The 18549-nt window shown below is 43.9% G+C and overlaps 4 protein-coding genes across 4 annotated transcripts; 1 reads left to right on the plus strand and 3 right to left on the minus strand.

The window, feature by feature from the left end:
• Window positions 1–2071: 2071 nt before the first annotated feature.
• GL218_01355 (uncharacterized protein) lies at window positions 2072–2882 on the plus strand (the record flags this gene model as incomplete). Its single annotated transcript, XM_033577821.1, has 4 exons — window positions 2072–2112; window positions 2184–2276; window positions 2334–2562; window positions 2637–2882. The coding sequence occupies 4 exons, from the start codon at window positions 2072–2074 to the stop codon at window positions 2880–2882; spliced, it is 609 nt and encodes a 202-aa protein (XP_033438692.1).
• Window positions 2883–6149: 3267 nt separating this feature from the next.
• On the minus strand, window positions 6150–7157 carry GL218_01356 (Zinc-binding alcohol dehydrogenase domain-containing protein cipB; the record flags this gene model as incomplete). The annotated part of the gene is made up of 1 exon (XM_033577822.1): window positions 6150–7157. The coding sequence occupies one exon, from the start codon at window positions 7155–7157 to the stop codon at window positions 6150–6152; it is 1008 nt and encodes a 335-aa protein (XP_033438691.1).
• A 4741-nt stretch (window positions 7158–11898) lies between these two features.
• On the minus strand, window positions 11899–13860 carry GL218_01357 (uncharacterized protein; the record flags this gene model as incomplete). Its single annotated transcript, XM_033577823.1, has 1 exon — window positions 11899–13860. One exon carries the CDS (start codon window positions 13858–13860, stop codon window positions 11899–11901), a length of 1962 nt encoding a protein of 653 aa, XP_033438690.1.
• A 312-nt stretch (window positions 13861–14172) lies between these two features.
• Window positions 14173–15624, minus strand: GL218_01358 (uncharacterized protein; the record flags this gene model as incomplete). The annotated part of the gene is made up of 1 exon (XM_033577824.1): window positions 14173–15624. One exon carries the CDS (start codon window positions 15622–15624, stop codon window positions 14173–14175), a length of 1452 nt encoding a protein of 483 aa, XP_033437849.1.
• Window positions 15625–18549: the final 2925 nt, after the last annotated feature.

Consider the following 18549-nt stretch of genomic DNA (forward strand, 5'->3'; position numbering starts at 1 on the left):
TTTGCCTGCCGATCAGTAGTAGGTAGACTGAGGACTTCTTATTCAGGCCCCTCTTCATCCCTATCATTCATCTTGAAGAGCCGGCGTCTTCCAATAATTGGCTGTTGCCAATAGTTTCGGGTGCCTCGTGTTACAAGTGACAGGTAGAAATCCTATGTGTTGCCACAAGGACCTCGAAACGGAGATGCCGTATGCCGTACGGTAATGTCAATTTGACTCAGACTTATTCGTGAGGGTTGTTGGTGAGTCGAAAATTAACTCCAAGCGAATAATTTGGGAGATTGGTAGGAACCTAGACAAGGAGAAAACATCGCTGATTTATACGAATCTCCATCAATGTTCCGTAAGACCGAATTGAAGTGGTCGTCGCTGAATGTCTGATTAACTGATGAACTGATCCCTGTAACTATGGGCAATTATGGCGGAGACTATCATCCCGGTCGAAATCCCATTGTTGGTTTGTGGGCCGTTTTGCGCGACGTTGGGTGCCCATACGTACGCTGTACGCTCCAGTTCTCGATCAATTTTTCTCCGACGAGATCGAGTAGATGATAGAAGCAAGCTTCGTAAGCCTAGCTCTTCAGTTATATAGAATAGAGCTCGAGTTTACTGCATCGCTGACGCTGAGGATTTCTTCCGGGTTAAGAAACGCTCCCCTTCCGCAATACGCATGTACAGTATACTCAATCCGCCCCGATACCGTTTTAGGCAGGGTAAATCCATATAAGTGGGAAAAGAGAGCATGTCGTTCAGGACAGAACAATGACAACAGCACAACTTAGAGAAACAACACGCAGGACAAAAAGAAGATTCGGGAGAGAAGGTATGTGTGAGTAGGAAAGAAGAACGATGGGAGAATCCGGAGAAGACAGAAGATAAACGGTCACAAGGGAACGAGCAAGGGTGGCAGATGGGCCTTCTGAGTACAGTAGGGCGAGAGGGAAAACGGAGAGCCTGAGGGAAAATCGGTTACAATACCTGATTCCTCCATGTACCGTACCGCGATTATTATTATTATTATCATATTACTTACTTTTCCAACCGAGTTGTCAAACTCAGCTGAACAATAACACTTTCCAGTCTAGCCAGCTGTTTTTCATATACTGCCCTTTTTTGTTTGGCATATTTCATTGCTAGATGTCATGTTTTCGAGCTTCTCTGCTAGTGTGCCCAATTCTCCAACTAGAATACTATGTAGATGTGCTTTGTGAAAGCTTAAGAAGCGGCCAAATCCGTCAAACTTCCCCCGCCGAGTCGTCTTTAATTTTCCCCACCCAGCGCAAGATTCGCTCGTAATGCTGTTCTATTAGCCAAAGGCTTATTGAATCTTGAACCAGATCTCAGCCACATTCTGTAAGGCCATAGCGTATTAAAAGTTTGTTCCCGACCGCCTAAGTGGTGTTCGTCTTGTTGCTATTTTATATATCCAATAGCAGACTTATCATCGAGACCGAAATATCGAATCCAGAGGGTCTTACCCCCACAAAGACCCTACAAATAGATAAAGGTAAGCCACCACGATAGGCTGTTGTTATAACGGCGTGCTATCTCTCAATCGGCCATAAGAACTTAAATTCCGGAGTTTGACTTTTGGCTTGACTCGACTTGACTTCATCTTGCAATCTAATTTCACCCTGCTTGTCCAATACTAAAAAAAAATGTTGGTGGGTCACCTATCGGTATATCAGCTTGATGTAGAAATAGAGGGGTCCGAGAGGTCAGGGGTTCATAAAGTTCCCGCAGCACGCCGGCCCTAATGAAGGAGATGACAAGCACAGTCATCGATGAATAACATGTAGTCTACACAGGTGAAAACACATTACTACCTTTAATTATAGTCGTAGGTATAAGTAATACTCGATTTTCACATTGAATTATTCTAGAGTTCTATACAGCTATGAAAGTCTCGGCAGTAGGGCAAAACGCCGCAATGCAAGGGATGGACGATGCCTTTGTGCTTGTCAAGTAGGACAAGGAGGTTAATATTTGAGGTTAGCAAACACATGGTAACTAGGCCTTATTTCCTTCTACCTTTCATTAGAGCACAGGTATTATATAGGTAATTATCATCATGAAGCTAATCGTCGGTGGTTCAACCGGCTTTGTGGGGGAGTAACTTATCCGTCAAGCTCTTTTATTCTATGTCCAGCCATCACGTCTATCGTTGCCCTCGGACAGCCTAGCTCTACGAAGCTAAAGTCTATTATTTACGACAATTTCGAAAGCTACTCCAATAGCGTCAAGCGCGAGCTAGAGGATACGGATGCTTGTATCTGGTACATATGACCCATGCTTTTGTTGCCTTGCACATTTAGTATGTTGACTTAGATCAGGACCATCGCCGTGACACCGTCTAAACTTAAGACAGTCCCTTTCGAAGATGCTTGCGAGATCTTCCGCGACTATGCAGCAATAGGGATCCGGGCTCTCACGGATCTATATCACGACCAAGACCCGCCGCTCCATTTCATCTACATCAGCGGTCATTTTGTCCCGCGCAGCCCGGCAGAGGTGCCGAAAGAGCTCGCCAATAGCGGTCTAATGAACTTCGGTCTAATGCGAGTACATATGGATACGATGCTATCTTCCAACCTCCACTCCGTACTCTATGAAGCTAATCCATCGCACTCCCACAGGGTGAAGCCGAGTCACGGATTCTTGCATACGCGGAGCATTACAAGGGTTCCGTACAGTCCTATGTCGCTGAGCCCGGGCTTATTGAAGCTCCGGGTAGGGAGAGGCAGATAATCCCTGAGCTCCCAAACATCGACTTGCGCGAATTCGTAGCGGCACTACTAGATCAAGTTGTCAATGGGCTCGAGAAGGATACGTTGCTAAACAATGATATGATCCGGATTAAGCAGCGAGCTTCAGGTGAATAAAAAAAAACTCAAATACCACTTTAAATCCGCCCAATACGCTCAAGATATTATGAATGCTTGCCAGACGCACGATGCGAGCGCTCATGTGAGGGGCCAAAAGTTCAATGATGAGTAGAACTGGAATGTGATGGTAGGGTTCGACAATCACCATTGTTAGAGGGTGTAGCTTGAACGGAGTATTCGACTTCCAAAATAGTTGCCTTCGAATCTCCCAATGCGTTTACCATTAGTAAATCACAGCATTAGCCGTATTTCGCGGTGTTAATTTAAGTACCTAGATAGATAATAAGTATCTTATGAACTGTGCAAGTTGGAAGTGTATGTGTGACGAAGTAGAACTAAGCATGGAAGCAACTTCGTGGTTCTGCGAGGCACTCTAACCTAACTATGGGAGCCTGTGGCTATAAGCAAGTCCTTAATCTTAGGTATATCATCTAGAATCATGGCAGTATGTGATCATAGTAATAAAACTAACTTATTATCTAGGTACCTAAGTATCTAGGCGCTTAAAACAATGATTCTACGATCCGCGAGGAGAATAACATGTTCTTTTTTCCACGAGAAGTTTATGATCGCGAAGGTTCTCGACAAGCTTTCCTACAAGTACAATTACAAATTACCTAACAATACCAATCAGAGTCCCTAATTATCTTCTAGCTACTCAACCCGATATTCTTTTCAGTTATGCATAGGGATAGCCCCCTCCCTATTTTATTCCTCAATTATATCTAAGGCACCCTTATCCCCTGATTCTAAGGCCGGTGTCGTTTTATGTTGCGCCCTGTCAATTTGGCCTTGAAGTTTTTGGTGCTTTGACTGTTCCTTCTCCTTTGCCTCTGCGGCCATAAGCATTTCCATGATTTCACGTCCCTTTTCTCTCTCGGCGCCCCTAGAAATGTGGAGACCCCACGCCTTCAAGAACGTAGCCTCGCCCCTGTAGTTTTGATGCAGCCATAGTACTTGTTCCGCTGTAAATCTCATTATACTCTCCTGGTGTCCTGTATCCAAGCCCAACGGATTTATAGGTGTGATATCCTCACTCGTAGTCAGCTGGGGCTTCATAGTCGGCCGCTCTTTTCTCTCGGAGTTTTCCTCAGTCGACGTTCTGGTTCTAACTACAGGAGCTGAAGAGGATGATCTTTCGAATAGCGAGAGCTGTTGGTTACCCTTTACACTTGCTGGTGGGCTTTCTGTTGGTGGTCGTGTGGGTCGAGGACTCCTTTGCTTTGCCTTATCTACTTCCCTTTGTTGTTTGTTTTTGCATTCTAGTGGTCTAGCCGGCAGCGGCTTCCATTGGACGGGATTTCGAATTTCAGCTGCGGATTGGGTACGGCGGATAATCTGAGCTGCTATTTCGGCGAATTCACTATTTCCGTTTCTTCGAAGGTCTTCCGCAGACGAGGATGTGGATGGGGCTACGGAGGAGTAAGGGGAGAGGTTGGGGGAACGGTGGGTACCAACTGATTTTGATGGTGGTAGGGGAAACAAGAACTCTAGAGTGTTGCTAGAAGGCGAATTTTTCCTCGTAGTAGTTTTCATTGGGCTGGGTTGTTTCTCAGGTGAAAGCTTCAACGGATCTTGGTCTAGTTGTAGCCACTCTATCCGCCCATTACGAGTTAGCGGATTTACTACTTTTCTGTATGTCAGTTAGAAAGAAGTACCCACTAATGTCATCCGTAGATAGCGGTATAACACCATCTTTCCTAAGTAGTTGTTCGACTGATGTATGCATCTTCGCATTCGAGCTGTCGAGGCTCTGCAACTGAGACTTGGTTGAACGTATATTTGGCATTTTGCGGTTAATAGAAAGATATGACGAGAGATGCCGAGTCTTACTCAAGATAGTAAAGAAATATACTTATTGGCCCCTGGAAGAAGTGAACAGGTAGTTGAAAGGGCTCATTTTCCTTGCTACGTAGACAATATGAAGAAGAGCGCTGGGATGATTGTTTAATATTCTGATTACACTTTATCATACGATATTATGGTAGTAACTAAACCCGTATATGAAGATATATGACCTATTACTGACTAGTCAACGTAGATCAATATATATCAAACTGCTCTAATATTATTAACCATCTTACACGTAAGGCCTGTGCGGCATCTAGATGCTGCTCCTCGAGTATTGGTCAATCTCCATGGGTTTAAAAGACGTTTGAAATATGATGTACAAGGACTAGGGTGTTACCGACTGGATGGAAAGGACAAGGTGTGCCCTGTTTCCTTGAGGACCCCTTTATCCCAAGAGACGTGATATGAGGCAAAAAACCTCGTTTGAACCCTTAATATGTTTTATATTTTCAGCGGTATTTTATGTGTCGTTTTCATGTAAGCCCCGATGTATCTTTTGGATGATTTATAACTACCTACCAGGGCTTCTCACAATATCTTCGGTTCTTTAAGCAAGTATGGGATAGGGCATTACCGTGGAGCAAGTAACTGGAAGCATTTCGTAGTCTACACCTGCTTCGTAAGGGAGTTAGCAAGAGGTGGCAAGATGGGTGATCCCGATCTCCTTGAACCAGTACGTGTAACTACATTGTTTACTATGGTTCTCTCGCACATTACCGAATAGGCATTTAAGCAGTTCCTTTCATAAAGATATACACCTTAGATCGAATAAGTATAGTGACTTTCATGACTTAAATAATCATGAAGTTAAATCGGATAATCTCCGTTGCTGTATAATGGCCTTTGGTCCGAAGTTAACGATCAAGCTTAGACTTACTCGGAGTTTAGACCCGGAGTTTAGACTCGGAGGTTAGGTAGGCTCTAAAATAGGTAAAATACCGATATAAGCTCAGGCGACCCATGTCCCCTTCCAAGGAAATAGTGAGTCGTCGGACAATGCGGACAATACGGACATATGCTTAAGCAGACCCTGAAAGTACAATTCCCTTGCGTCTATTTTCATCAGCTCAAGTCCAATTCTGTAATATGGAAGTTGGTAACCGGGTACCTCCTTTTCCTCCGCTGACGAAGAAATAAAAGGGTTCATTTAGGTTGAATTTCAAAGATGAAAATACATTAAACACTGATCTTATACACGAAGATCCCGGCACTCTTCTAGCAGTATCCCGATAGTGTTCGTCTTCTAATTTGATTAATTCACTTGATTTGAATGTTCTGTCTATAGCATATGGGCTATGCTAAAACTACTTAAAATGCCAAGCTAGCGGAATCACCTAGGTCTAGGTATATTAGGTTAGGTACTTATAAGTGTCCAAGTTAACTCAACTAGATATCATATAACTACAACCGATTTTATTCAAGTTCCACAACCAACTTTTTTGATGAAACTCCCTTCTTAAAGATATCCAATGCATCCTGGATGCCGTTAAGGCCCTTCCTCGACACCACCTGTGGTGATGGGGCAACCTTGTATACCCCTTTATGTAACGCATCCCGAAAGTACCCACCGAAAGTGGCGGGGCGCGTCTCTGCAAATGGATCATCGCCCCCAGTACCAAAGGTGAACTTAGCTGTTACGCCCTCTGGGACCTCTTCAGGTACTACGGGGTTGGTAGAAACAACAAATGGCTTCTGCTTGGACTTATACGCGATTTGGCAGGCTTCAGCGACGCTTCCGGCAGCCATGTATATTCCGACGCACACACCCTTATCAAGCTCGGCGGCAACGTCATCGACGACAGTGGGGCTATTACGATCGAAGACTTCGTCGGCTCCGAGGCTTTTCACATAGTCGAAGTTGCTAGCAGAGCAAGTAGTGATTACTCGGAAACCCGCACCTTTGGCTAACTGGATACCGTTGCTGCCACAGGCTGAGCTGCCTCCCCAGACCAAGAGCGATTTATCGGTGGGAGCGGAACTTAGAGTCGGGAAGGGCAAGCCAAGATAGTCTTTGCTGAAGAGCGAGACAGAACAGGTAGTGAGGCACAGGGGAAAGACGGCAACTTGGGCGTAGGATAACGAGTCCGGAATCTTTGCAGAGACTCTCTGGTCGAGTACCACATAGTCCTGGAAGCCGTTATTTACGGTAAAGCCAAAAACGCGATCCCCGACCTTGAAATTAGCCGCGACACCAGAACCGACGGCTTCGACAGTGCCAGAAACATCTTGACCAAGAATGATAGGGTACTTGAAGAAAGGCAATGCCTTGTCCTGGATGATGGCGTCGCAAGGATTGATAGCCCAAGCGCGGACTTTAATTAAAAGCTGATGTTCCTCGAGTTTAGAGGGAATTGGGCTTTCGCGGATGACCCCTGGCACGCCGGGCTTGTCCTGCCAGAGGGAGCGGTTTGTAGCGGACATCTTCACAACTATAATCGCCTTGAAAATGTTGAGAGTCGATATTGTAGATGTAAATAGGAGTTGGAGCCAGTGGGCTTAGGAGAAGATAGAAGTTCGATACTAGGGAAGGATAACAATCTAAGGTGTAATAGATAGGAGCTTTAGGGCCTCTAAGGCTTCTGTAGTACGAAGCTGGATATAAGACTTCATAGATGATACATAGAACTCGATAACAAAGAGAGTACCTTAGTAAATAGAGAAGATACGGAGATTACGGGCGGACTTTAGTGCGTAATTACGTTATTAATGTGGCTTGCCTGCCTACATATGTAGTGTAACGGTGTGCTTCTTTAGTATTTTATATTCTTTTTTAGTTATATTAACTATCAAATATACCTATTTTCTTACGTCAGGCGAAACACTGGCTTTATTCCCATAATCCAGTCATCTTTCACGCCATTGCTGCGTTAAGGGTTTATAAGTGTACTCTGCCACCCTACCTCTTAGCTAGATTAAGTATCTGTTTATACGCCCATTGGGCGTTGACAGATTTGATCATCATCACTTCGAGTGTTATAAGTGATTCTGGTGTATTTATCCATTTTTACATAGCTCAGAATAATCTTAACCCATCAAACTTGGTGCAAGAAATAATCTCATTACTAGGTAGTCATATAGAGGAGAGACTACCTATGCTACGAGAATATGCTACCTACCTATTCAGGGCCTGGTTAGATATTTTTTTAGTTGATTAAGATACCTAATATCCTCGGATGAAAGGGGGTGGCTAATTTTGTGGCGTATACTTGTGGCGCTACCTATAGACTTCTAATAGTTCCGTTCTCTAACTACATAATCTACATGTACTTATAAGTATTCGGGAATATTTATTCTCGATAATCTTCTCTATAGGTTAGGTAGTAGTTTACTTCTATTAGGTACTACCATGGACTTTTACTTTCACTCGTAGCATCACATTGACGGGAACGGTATCAAAAGCGTAGGTCGATCCTTCATCTAAACAGTTTCCACATACCTAAGGTAAATGCGAATAGACATATTGAAATGACACGACTTTAGAAACTCTTGAAGCTTAAAGTAGTTACGTAATGCTTGTAAAGAAGCTTCGTTCTAACATAGTTGCGAGGAAAGAAGAAGGAATTACGTAAGGTAGTTGCATCAAATACCTTAGATATTTAATATAAGAGAAGGTGTTATTAAATAGAAACTACTACAGTTGTTGTAATTACTGTACATAGGTAGTTATCTCTTAAATTGTTGCAGTTGCTACCTGTTATTGCAGCTGTTGCAGTTCCTGTCGTTCCTGTAGTTGCTAGAGTAATATTAAATACCTATATACCTTTATTGCACTTTCCTTAGGCATAATCACAGCACTAATATTGTCGTACCTTCCTTACATATCTAGGTACCTATGTATGATCACATTCGCAAACATGCGCAATGGGCAATATAATTACACACCGCCCTCTACATTTTTTTCTAACATTATATAAACATGGCCACCTCCTACTAGATTTCCAAAAATCTAATACCATTGGAACACTTCATTATCACAATCACACCAAGTCTTCAATATTAAGTCTTTGGTACACTACCTAACTATACACAACTACTACTACATATGCATAGTTAACTACTACTATACCTACTTCATCACTACTATACACTAATACCTATTATATTACTTTACAACATTATACTTCTGTTGGGATTATGGTCATGTGACTAAGAGTTGTGTCCCACACACCCTCTAATCCAATTGTGGATAGATTCTCCCCACTTTCATAGATCTTCCCTTCTACATCATCAATACAGCAAAACGTCACTTTTATTACAAGGTAAAAGGTGATACACAGTCATTGAATTCAATACCTAGTCAGTCCAACAGCTTCTGCTAAAAAGTCCTATGGCGGGCATATTAGTAGCAAGACAGCAATGGCTTACCTATCTCGAAAGCTAGCTAGATGAGGCGATCTTCTCACCTAGACCCTGCAGCCTCATTGCTACAGTTAAGTCTATCCAACTCGAAAGGCATAACGAGAAAGTTATGATTGTCTCAAATTATATCATGTTTCTAGATATAATTCATATAATTTGCGCGGCCTTGGAGCACAATACTATAAGGGCTACAGAATTCAATGGGACGGTTACATCTTCGAAAGCCAGAGCGGCCAAGGCATACTGGAAAAGCTTCCTGTCAAGGAACAGTTGGAAGCAATCCGAATCAGTGGCGATTTTGAAAGATCTCATCGAGCACTTAAAAAAATTGGCTGTACTTTTGTGCACAGTTGGAGCGGGTGGCACGGGACTGAATATTACCGGAGCAAACCACCTTTTCATCAGCGAACCACTCTTGTCTCCGGCTAAGAGGAGTAGGTCAAGAGTCGGGTTTATCATATGGGCTAGGGAAAACCAGTAACGGTTTACCATTTATATGCCGAAGATTCCTGGATTAATATAGCCATCAGGTTGGCAAATGGCAAAAAAGCCGCCAAACGTAATGATTTGATGCCACCTCTAATATATGACGATAGACAGGAGTTTATCATACTAGGTGGATTGAAGACCCGCTCCAATACTGGTGCCACGCCGTCGCGACTGCCGGACCGCGACAATGGTTCGATGTCGAAAAGATCGTCGAAGTCTTGATGAAGATGAATCCGTACGGACAACCTAGCAGTGGTGCACCTTATCGCAATGTCATGAGCGAACTCAACCAAGTCTACACCATTGGCCACCACGGCAAGTGGAAACCGGAAAATTGCGATGGCATCCTCGACCACGTACCGGCGAAAGAATACTTCGAAGTTATTGGAAAGCTTGCTTTCCTAAGTTAAATTTAGTATATAGAGTTGTAGAGGGATCGGATTTTCAAGCTAGTAAAACCTTACGACTTTGCATTTACCCTATTGGCTGAAGTTTACCCGAAATGTACAAATGTAGTTTAGTCTAAAATCAGGTACGTACCTCTCTTAAAAAACCGAAGCCATCGGCTTTGGTTTTCAACGTATTTAATTGGAAAGCCTTGCCGGCAAGCTTTCCAATTAGCACAACTCGTTGTGCTACAGGGTATTTTACGTATTAACGGAGACTCAACCACCGGTTTTGGCAGATTGCCAACAGGTGTTGCCGAAGCCCTAGTAGCCTTGGGTTTAGTTTGGGTGATGCAACCACCCAACGACCAGCGCATCCCGCCGTTCTGGCAACAGATGCTGGAGCGAGAGGTAGTGATAGACTTTATCGATAGCCTACCATTATGTAAGATAATCATACATATACTATAGATAGTCAAGGAGAGATATTCTCTCCCTTTTACAACAATCAAGTTCATTACCATATAAGATACTCTCGCCTAGGCTTCCAACTGCTGGATGGTTTAAGAGGTTTAGAGTTGGTGTATAGTACATTAGCATAATATTCACAGGTGCAAAGGACATTGGTATGGTTAGGAATACACGCGGCGGAGGATAGGTTGTAATTAGCAGTCATACTCGTTACTGATAAGTTTTTGATTTCTCATTTATTGCACATCAGCGTACTCCACCTCATGAAAACTTCATCATCACCGTTACACTGAGTCTTCAATACTTAGTCTTGCACACATACCTATCATTACTATACATTATTATTACTATTCAACTGATACATACTACACTATAATATCACAACTAATCCAATACACCTTAAGGTATTAAATTACCAATGTTATAACCATGATAAAGAAGGCGCATTGTGAATATCTATAACTCGAACGCGCATCACCATAACACAACAACAAAGCATTGCTAAACAACCCATTTTCCTGCATTCGCATGGTGAGACAAGAACCCGAACACGTTGAATAGTCGTGACAATGAGAAAACTTATAACGAGCTAAATGATGTAGGCCCAATGTTTAGGATTCTAGGTAGTTACATGGATAAGGCATCTAGAGTAAAGAATACTTTCAGTACCTCATGTATAGCTCCCTGTCAGAGATACTCCCTGATGGATGTCATACGTAGAGTAAATGTTAGAAGTAGCAGCTTTGCTGCTATATAGTAGTCGTGTAGTAATGTGAAATTATTAACGCTTAACCTTCTACTCTCTTTCGAGGGCGCGTAGCGCTCCTTATATATTTATCTCATGTGGATTTATACTTAATTCATACCAGTATCACTTATACCCTAATACTCTTATAGTTAGCTTAGAATTCCTCGGAGAATAGCGAAGTTGTTCCCATGTTTCTTATTCGAACTGATGACAGTCCTTGCTGCCTTCCTCACGGTCGAGCAAGACAACAAAACAAAGACTCTTGTAAGTAATGCTGGATCTGAAAGTCATGTAAATCGTGCCACCGTCTTACGGGAGGCAAATACATGCACTTTAACCGAGCCTATACCAATTGCCAATTCTCGGGATTGCATATTATAAGAGGATGCTACTTAAGAGAGAGTTGCTAGGCACTTGTAAAAGTATTTAAACCCCCCCGAGGGAGCTGCCCCCATATTGGTACTCCTGTACAATACAATATCATTATCTCTGTGAACTGATCGAATGACTTAGTAGCTTATAGGTATTCCTTGCAGCTGCCTGAAGACAACATCTTGCTACTTCTTTTCCTAGGATTCGGATCTACTCCACAACATATTTAGAAAGTGCTTTCGATGTAAAGCAAGATGTACATGAAGCATCAGCCAATATTCGTGAAACTACCTACGAATATACGAACGCTCATCTCCGAGCTTTGCGTATACCATTCCTACCATTCTTCCGAATCCTTCTCCGCAAAATCACCCAACAACACGCCTTGCTGCTGCTGATGCAGAAGTCGCCAGGCGGCTGCGCAAAGGTCTCTTCCGGGGAAGTGTCCTGGGTTGTTACAGTCCGTGCAGTAGACTTCCGGGCTCTCGGTGCAGTTTACCTGAAAATGGTCGCCTGCGCAGCGGGAGCAAGCCTTGGCCGGTTCAAGGTTGTTGCACTCGATAAGGAGATGTCCCAGCTCGCCGCAGTTTGCGCACTGGACTGCGGGGCACGACGACTTGATGTGGCCTATCTCGTAGCATCTACTGCACGTCGCCCTCTCGACGCAATGTCTATCTTCGTGGCCCCAGCCAAGGCAGTGGTTGCAGAAGAGTATCTTCGAGACGCACTGTTTGGCCTCGAGATATTCGTATATCATACAGAGGTGCCTTGCTGGTGAATGTCTGGCTTTCTTCTTCTGACTTGCGTAACTCGATTGGTTCATTAGGATGATCTCCCCCTGGATACTGCGCGTATGCGCAGTAGCGTTCAAAAATACGTTTCCGGTATATCCTGGCTTTGTGGTTCGCGTGTAATCAATGATTACGAGGTCTGCTCCTTCGCCGTGGAAGCTGTCTACTGTGCCAACGCGAACTCGCTTGGCTATCGTCTCGGCAGTGGTGTGAAGGCGAGACTGTAGTACTTCTCGACGACGGAGAGCAAGCTCTATCTCCGTGACTTGGGCTTTATAGTAACATAGAACGGCGATGGTTCCGGGTCGTTTGCCGTCTACCGATGTAAATGCGGGATCATTCAGGAACCGTTCTAGAGTTTTGAGTACGTAATGAACATGATAGTCGTTCTTGAATGACTTGAATACACCCTGCTCGTCAGAGTTGGTAATGTCGACGATGACACGGACACTCTTGCGGAGGCCGGTCAACTCGGCGATTATGCCTTGAACGACGTTGACAGATGGTGGGAAATGATCCTGGATGCTGGACTTCATCAGATTTTCGTAAAACAATTCACTTGTCATCTCCTGCAAGCATCCGTATTGCCGGTGATTGTAGAACAGCCCGGGGAGAGCAGCACCGGCGCGCTTGATCCTGTCCAAGCACGATAGGCCGATTTGGTTGTCGAAAGCTACGAGCGTGTCCTTACGGCGGTTAACTACCGGGACTTGCTGATGAGGGTCGCCAAGTAGCATGAATAATTTCGCGGAGGGGAATGAGGAGATGGTCATGATCGTCGTCATCTCTCTCGAGCGTGTATTCTCGTCCATGATGACGAGAGTCGGATGGAATTCCTGTCTGAAAAGGATACTGCGGGCTGTCGAGGGAGTAGCGAGGACGATGTCGGCTTCCTGTAGCTTAGCCTTGTAGATACTATTGATTGGCTCGTCAACGCGTCTGTCTGAGGGATTGAACAGATTGTATTCCTCTGAGCGGTTCTGGACTTGTAGTAAAGTAGAATTAACATCCTTGGAGGCTCTTCTCTCCGATTCCTGCTCCGCAAGCTGATGGAATTCATCTAAGATCGACTTGGTGAGATATTGGTCTATGGTATCGAGCTCGTTGGGTACCTGGCTGGAAGCTGGCTGGCTCAGGGTGTCCACCGCCACTCTAATGTCCGTAGACGTTGTATAGACCCTTTCTATACGAGGAAATGCATGGGGAGGTGCTCCGTATTCCTCAAGCGAGCGCCTGAAGCTTGGTTCATAATTATCGAGAACCTGGTGCTGCTCTGCTAAGATCAAGACCCGATTGCGAGAACCAGGGGGAGTCTGCTCTGCTATGTGCATCAGGGCGTAAAACTTGACGAATGTTAACCTGCCAGACGCGGCTACTCCTGGAATTACTGCTAGTCCGCAGGGAAGACGCTTCATTTCTTCGTTAAACAGCTGCTTCTTGCATTCGTCGAAGTCGTTGTACATCGATTGTAAGTGGGCTGGCGCTGTACCGGCCAGAGCGTGTGCCATCCCCGGGAATATGGCGAAGTGATTGACTACAGAGTGAGGTTTAGGCTTTTCTAAGCTGGGTAACCATCTGTAGATATCTAGTGCTAATAGACTAGGCACCGGATTCCCGCGTCGTGTGGAAGCAGGGTGTTGAATCTCTGCGTAAGCTTCCATCTCCTGCTCTAATATCTTCGGGACGAGCTTAGGCGTAATCTTGCAAGTTAAGGTATCATCGTTCGTCAGCATCCGTTGGATATAGTCGCCATAGCTCTCTCCCTCTGGACGCTGGAGGTTAAAGCTGGCCCTCCTCCCAAATCCGCCGCACGATTCGTACTACGGCTCGAGCGGGATCTTTGCGAGGAAGACCCTAAACCTACTACCGAAGAGAGTGAAGACGGTGTCGGTTGCTCTAGCATTCCACGTTGCAAGCTTGCGTTCTAGAGTCATATCCTTGACTTGGGGCATACGAAGATAGTTCTTGTGCTTCGCAACGAATTTTCTTAGAACCGAGATGTCCACCATACGTTCAGACACCCAGAATCCTGAAAGAATTCCTTCTAGCTCGGTACGTATAGCCTTGGCCTTCTTAGCACCTATCTGTTCTGCATCTTTGATCACATTGCAATAGCTGACAAAGTCTTCGGGACCCATTGCTGACGGCTCTTCGAGATTTTCATATGCAATCCTGCCCAGTACTTCGGGTAGTTCTTTGGCTATATTGACGTCGTATAGTGGGTTCTTGGTGCGCTCTACCTGCAAAACCCGGATTTCGCATTCCGTAGCTGAACTTGGGAGGTGAGTGTTAGAGCCAGGACTTATGCGGACTGCGACGGCCACGGTTGAAGGATTGTCTAAGTCGTCGAGGCTCTCTGGGAGAACGATTATGTGGCATTGAAACTCTTGTAATATCCTTTTGTCGCTAAAGATCTGAGCACGAGTTATATGGTCGATAGTACCGTAGGCCTGAGTAATCTTGAACTGCCGGTCGTCGAAGAATCTCGAAATTATTCCTATAGTTGGAATAGGAGGTCTTACGACATTCCGGGTGCCTTCAGAAGCATCTTTTTCACCCGCCTCGAGGATATTCCGGATATTGATAAGCTCTTTCTTCGGAGAACGAGCAAACCAGCGAGCGAGCGGATCTGATACCATGCCCGAAACTAAAGAGATGGCCTTGAAGGCGCTGAGCTTGCTTGATCTATCCGCGAAGTATTTACTAGGCTCAATCATGGCAATCTCTTGTAGCCATTTCTCTTTTGCGGCACTTCGGTCTTCGCCGACCAGGAACGTAACCTCACGAGGAGTGTTTGTACTGACCGAATCAGCAAAGCCCTGGAGCAGTTTGATCTGCCCCTTTTCAGTCTCGCCCATTAGTCGAGCCTCTTCATAATACAAGAGTGCTCGAGAGCATCGCAACGACAAGCGAAGCGAGCCCGACGATGCCTGTAAAGGGGCTTCACAGAGATCTAGTGGATTAAATTTCCGGTTTAAATAGGATGTAGTAGCATCCTGCGACAATCTAGTGCATGAAACATGCGACATTGATTGTAAATAAAAATCCACCCCGGCGATCCAAGTGGTTCCCCCATGGCTATTCCCAACCTCAACATTGCGATACATATTGAGTTTAATGAGATGGTACGTATCGGGGTGAGCAATGAGCTTGAGTTTGAACTCAAATTGGTCCGTAGCAAATCTACCGAAATCGAGGATATTGTCCGAAGTGTGTCGGCTTAGGGGGGTGGTCTCAAGAATAACGAGGCAGGGAAGTAGAGTGGAAGGCATTGATTCTTCGAGGTTTGTTCTGTCATTATGCGTCTTGGATGCCATTGTTAGCAATATGTTACCTGTAAAGTCTTGGAACGAAGGGATACTTACACCACCCCGGTCATTATGACCAGTGGAGCTTAGGTGTCGAGAGGTATCCATGTTGCTTAGATGAGAGCTAAGTAGAGGACTCCCTAAATACGATTCGCCGCCTGCAAGAGAAATAGTATAAGCATCCATGAGTCCTCGAGGTATCTCTAGGGATATATGTGAGAGGATGGGATAGTGAATAGTTAGAGTGGATGTTTGAGATGATGAAGACTTACCTCAAGTTCGATTTGATCAAGTGTAGATGTGCTTGCTGCCTCAGTCTACATAGGTGTTAACGAGTGTAATTTCGTGAGGTAGATAAGTGATGCGAACTTACCTATCTCTAGATACCTAACCTAGGCACGCTTTCGAACTATCTCGTCTTCGAAGTTGGTAAAAAAGTTGAGAGTTATGTGCTGTGTGGTGAATAAGTTGGTGGGGGATCTTTGTAAATATAAACCACTGCAAGGGGATGGAAAACTTGAATAGGCCTGTGAAAATATTTTAAGATGTCCTCTTAGGTGCCTTAGGTGCCTTACTATGTATTGAAAGAATAAAAATACATAAAAGGTTCCTTCTCGATCTTGCTAGCAGCAGTTTGATCTTGTAGGTGTTGGGGAAGTTCCAGTTACTTTGTTGCTGGCGGGTACTTTCCTTTGGAATTCTGGCATCAGTGGTGCGAGTGTGGACGACTGTGAACGACTGTGAAGGAGTGCTGGATAGTTTTGTAAGCAAGACAGTTGGGCAGTTGGTTTCTGATGTTTTTGCGGCTGTGCTCTCGTTCAAGGGGCGACGTCTACTCTACCGTTCCGGACGTTTCATTATACGCATCTAGTCCTCATATCAGTCGCTAGGATAATAGCCTCTAGTTGAGCTCTCGCCTATGTCTCTAGGGCTCGTATTGGTCTTGGTGAGGTAGAATTGCAGATCGAGCTGTAGAGCCAGGTGTGCGCATAGAAGGCGTGAAAATACCTTTCATATTCCTGCAAGGAACTCTAAGGCTAGAATATGAAAGTCGGCGGTTTTACGTAGGTACCAATACCCTTCTTTCTAGACGTCTCATATGCCTAAACTCTTAACAGTACTGCCGTCTATCGAATGAAGTCCAATTATATTACAGTATGTAGACTCGTGTAGGTATATCTAGGTGCGAGCCATACTCCATATGTAATTCAACAGTCTCATGCAAGAAGGTTATTAATAATGATTATGGTAGCGTTTACGTCTATTGGTCTGTTATAGGCTACCTATGTAGATACAGCTGCGCATCTTTGGCGCTTTTAGACGTCCAGAGTACTCCCTTGAGGGAGGGGGGGGCAAAGCCAGAGTATTGCTTAACATAGGAAAAAAAAGGTTATTAAGCGTGATCGATCAGTTAGGCCCATCGACTGTGATTAGGACGTCAATACTTAGTCTACTGAAATTTCCCAATATTCTCCAAAGATCAAGAAACGCGAGATCTCACCTATCTAAAGTAATATTAGGTACACGACTACCTCCTGGCTGCAATCTCATTTAATTGTTTTGGTTAAGGTATTAGCAAATATTTATAAAATGTTGGTAGAAAAGTATGAGGCATTATCCTTCTTTAGTTTCTGCGTCAATTTATACTAGACGATCTAGCCTATCAAGTTTAACCGGTTGTTTACTTCATGAAGGTCTTATCTAGAACGGTCATATGCTAGAATTAACTAACAATATTATTCTCCACTATATTATTGTACCTTAACGTTACAAAGGGACTCGATGGCTGCAGTTATTATGATAATGCAGTCCCTGAAGGGTTGTATATCTGGTTACTCGTCATTTTGGTAGAGACTAACCACGACTATTGTTAGGGCATACGTGGGTTAGGGGTAGCTGTAAGGGTCTATCTACTATAAAAGAGGCGCGTGGCGTCTTTATAACAGTAGAAGACAAGCGTTATTAGTTCAATACTATTTGCTATCTAATCTAAGTATCTATCCCAGCACTCACTCTGTGTATGGTAACTACCAAGGGTATAAACTATCTAACAGCTATTACATCCACGATTCATCGACATTATCTTCAAGTTAAAGAGTTATACTGGCGTTTCTCGCCGTCTAGTTAATTCGATAGGAGGAACCTCTTGCCTTAGGTATAAAAATTCATTTAATTCCTCGTCTAATACGAGACCTGATTATCGCCACTTCTCTATCTATATGGTTCTCATGTAGGCTAGTACGGGTTTAATGCTAATATTTTGAGCATTTCGTTCCTAAGACTTGAAACCAGCATGGTTATTGTCCTAGCAATAATGTCTCGGCTTAATTCCTAGGCACAGGAGGATATTATAAAAAGATACGGATAGTTCAAGTCATTATGTTAAATACCCCCTTTTAACTAGTAGCCTAGCATTCATAGAGTTGTTTTTTTATTGATATTATCCTCTTCTATATATTTAATATTTCCATCCTGCCTATTAGATTGTTTGGCTGTGGATGGACTATATAGTACCGCGTGTGTGGATTGAAATAATTATATTCGCTGGTTTCGCAGGTCCCCATTCCCAAGAGGTAAATAGGCCAAGGATCATTGATCAAGGTCCGTTTTATGGTTATGTACTTAAGGTAGTTAAGAAGCAACGTTAGACTAGGATCATGGTTCATAAATTATAGCGTCTAATCCCCAGACTATTCATCTTGTAATTTAAGTTAGTCCTATATACCTTATGGTGCGAGAGGAATTAATCTGAAGTCTTTACTACAACAATTGTCGTGTTCTGATCGAGATTAAGAGAGATATATAAAAGACTAAGAATGTAAGAATATTAACACTCATTAAGATCTGTTGCTATAAATATACATCCAGCTGCGGCTGATGTATCATTCC

The sequence above is a fragment of the Daldinia childiae genome (genome assembly GCF_008694065.1).
Source record: "Daldinia childiae strain JS-1345 chromosome Unknown Scaffold2, whole genome shotgun sequence".
NCBI lineage: Eukaryota > Fungi > Ascomycota > Sordariomycetes > Xylariales > Hypoxylaceae > Daldinia > Daldinia childiae.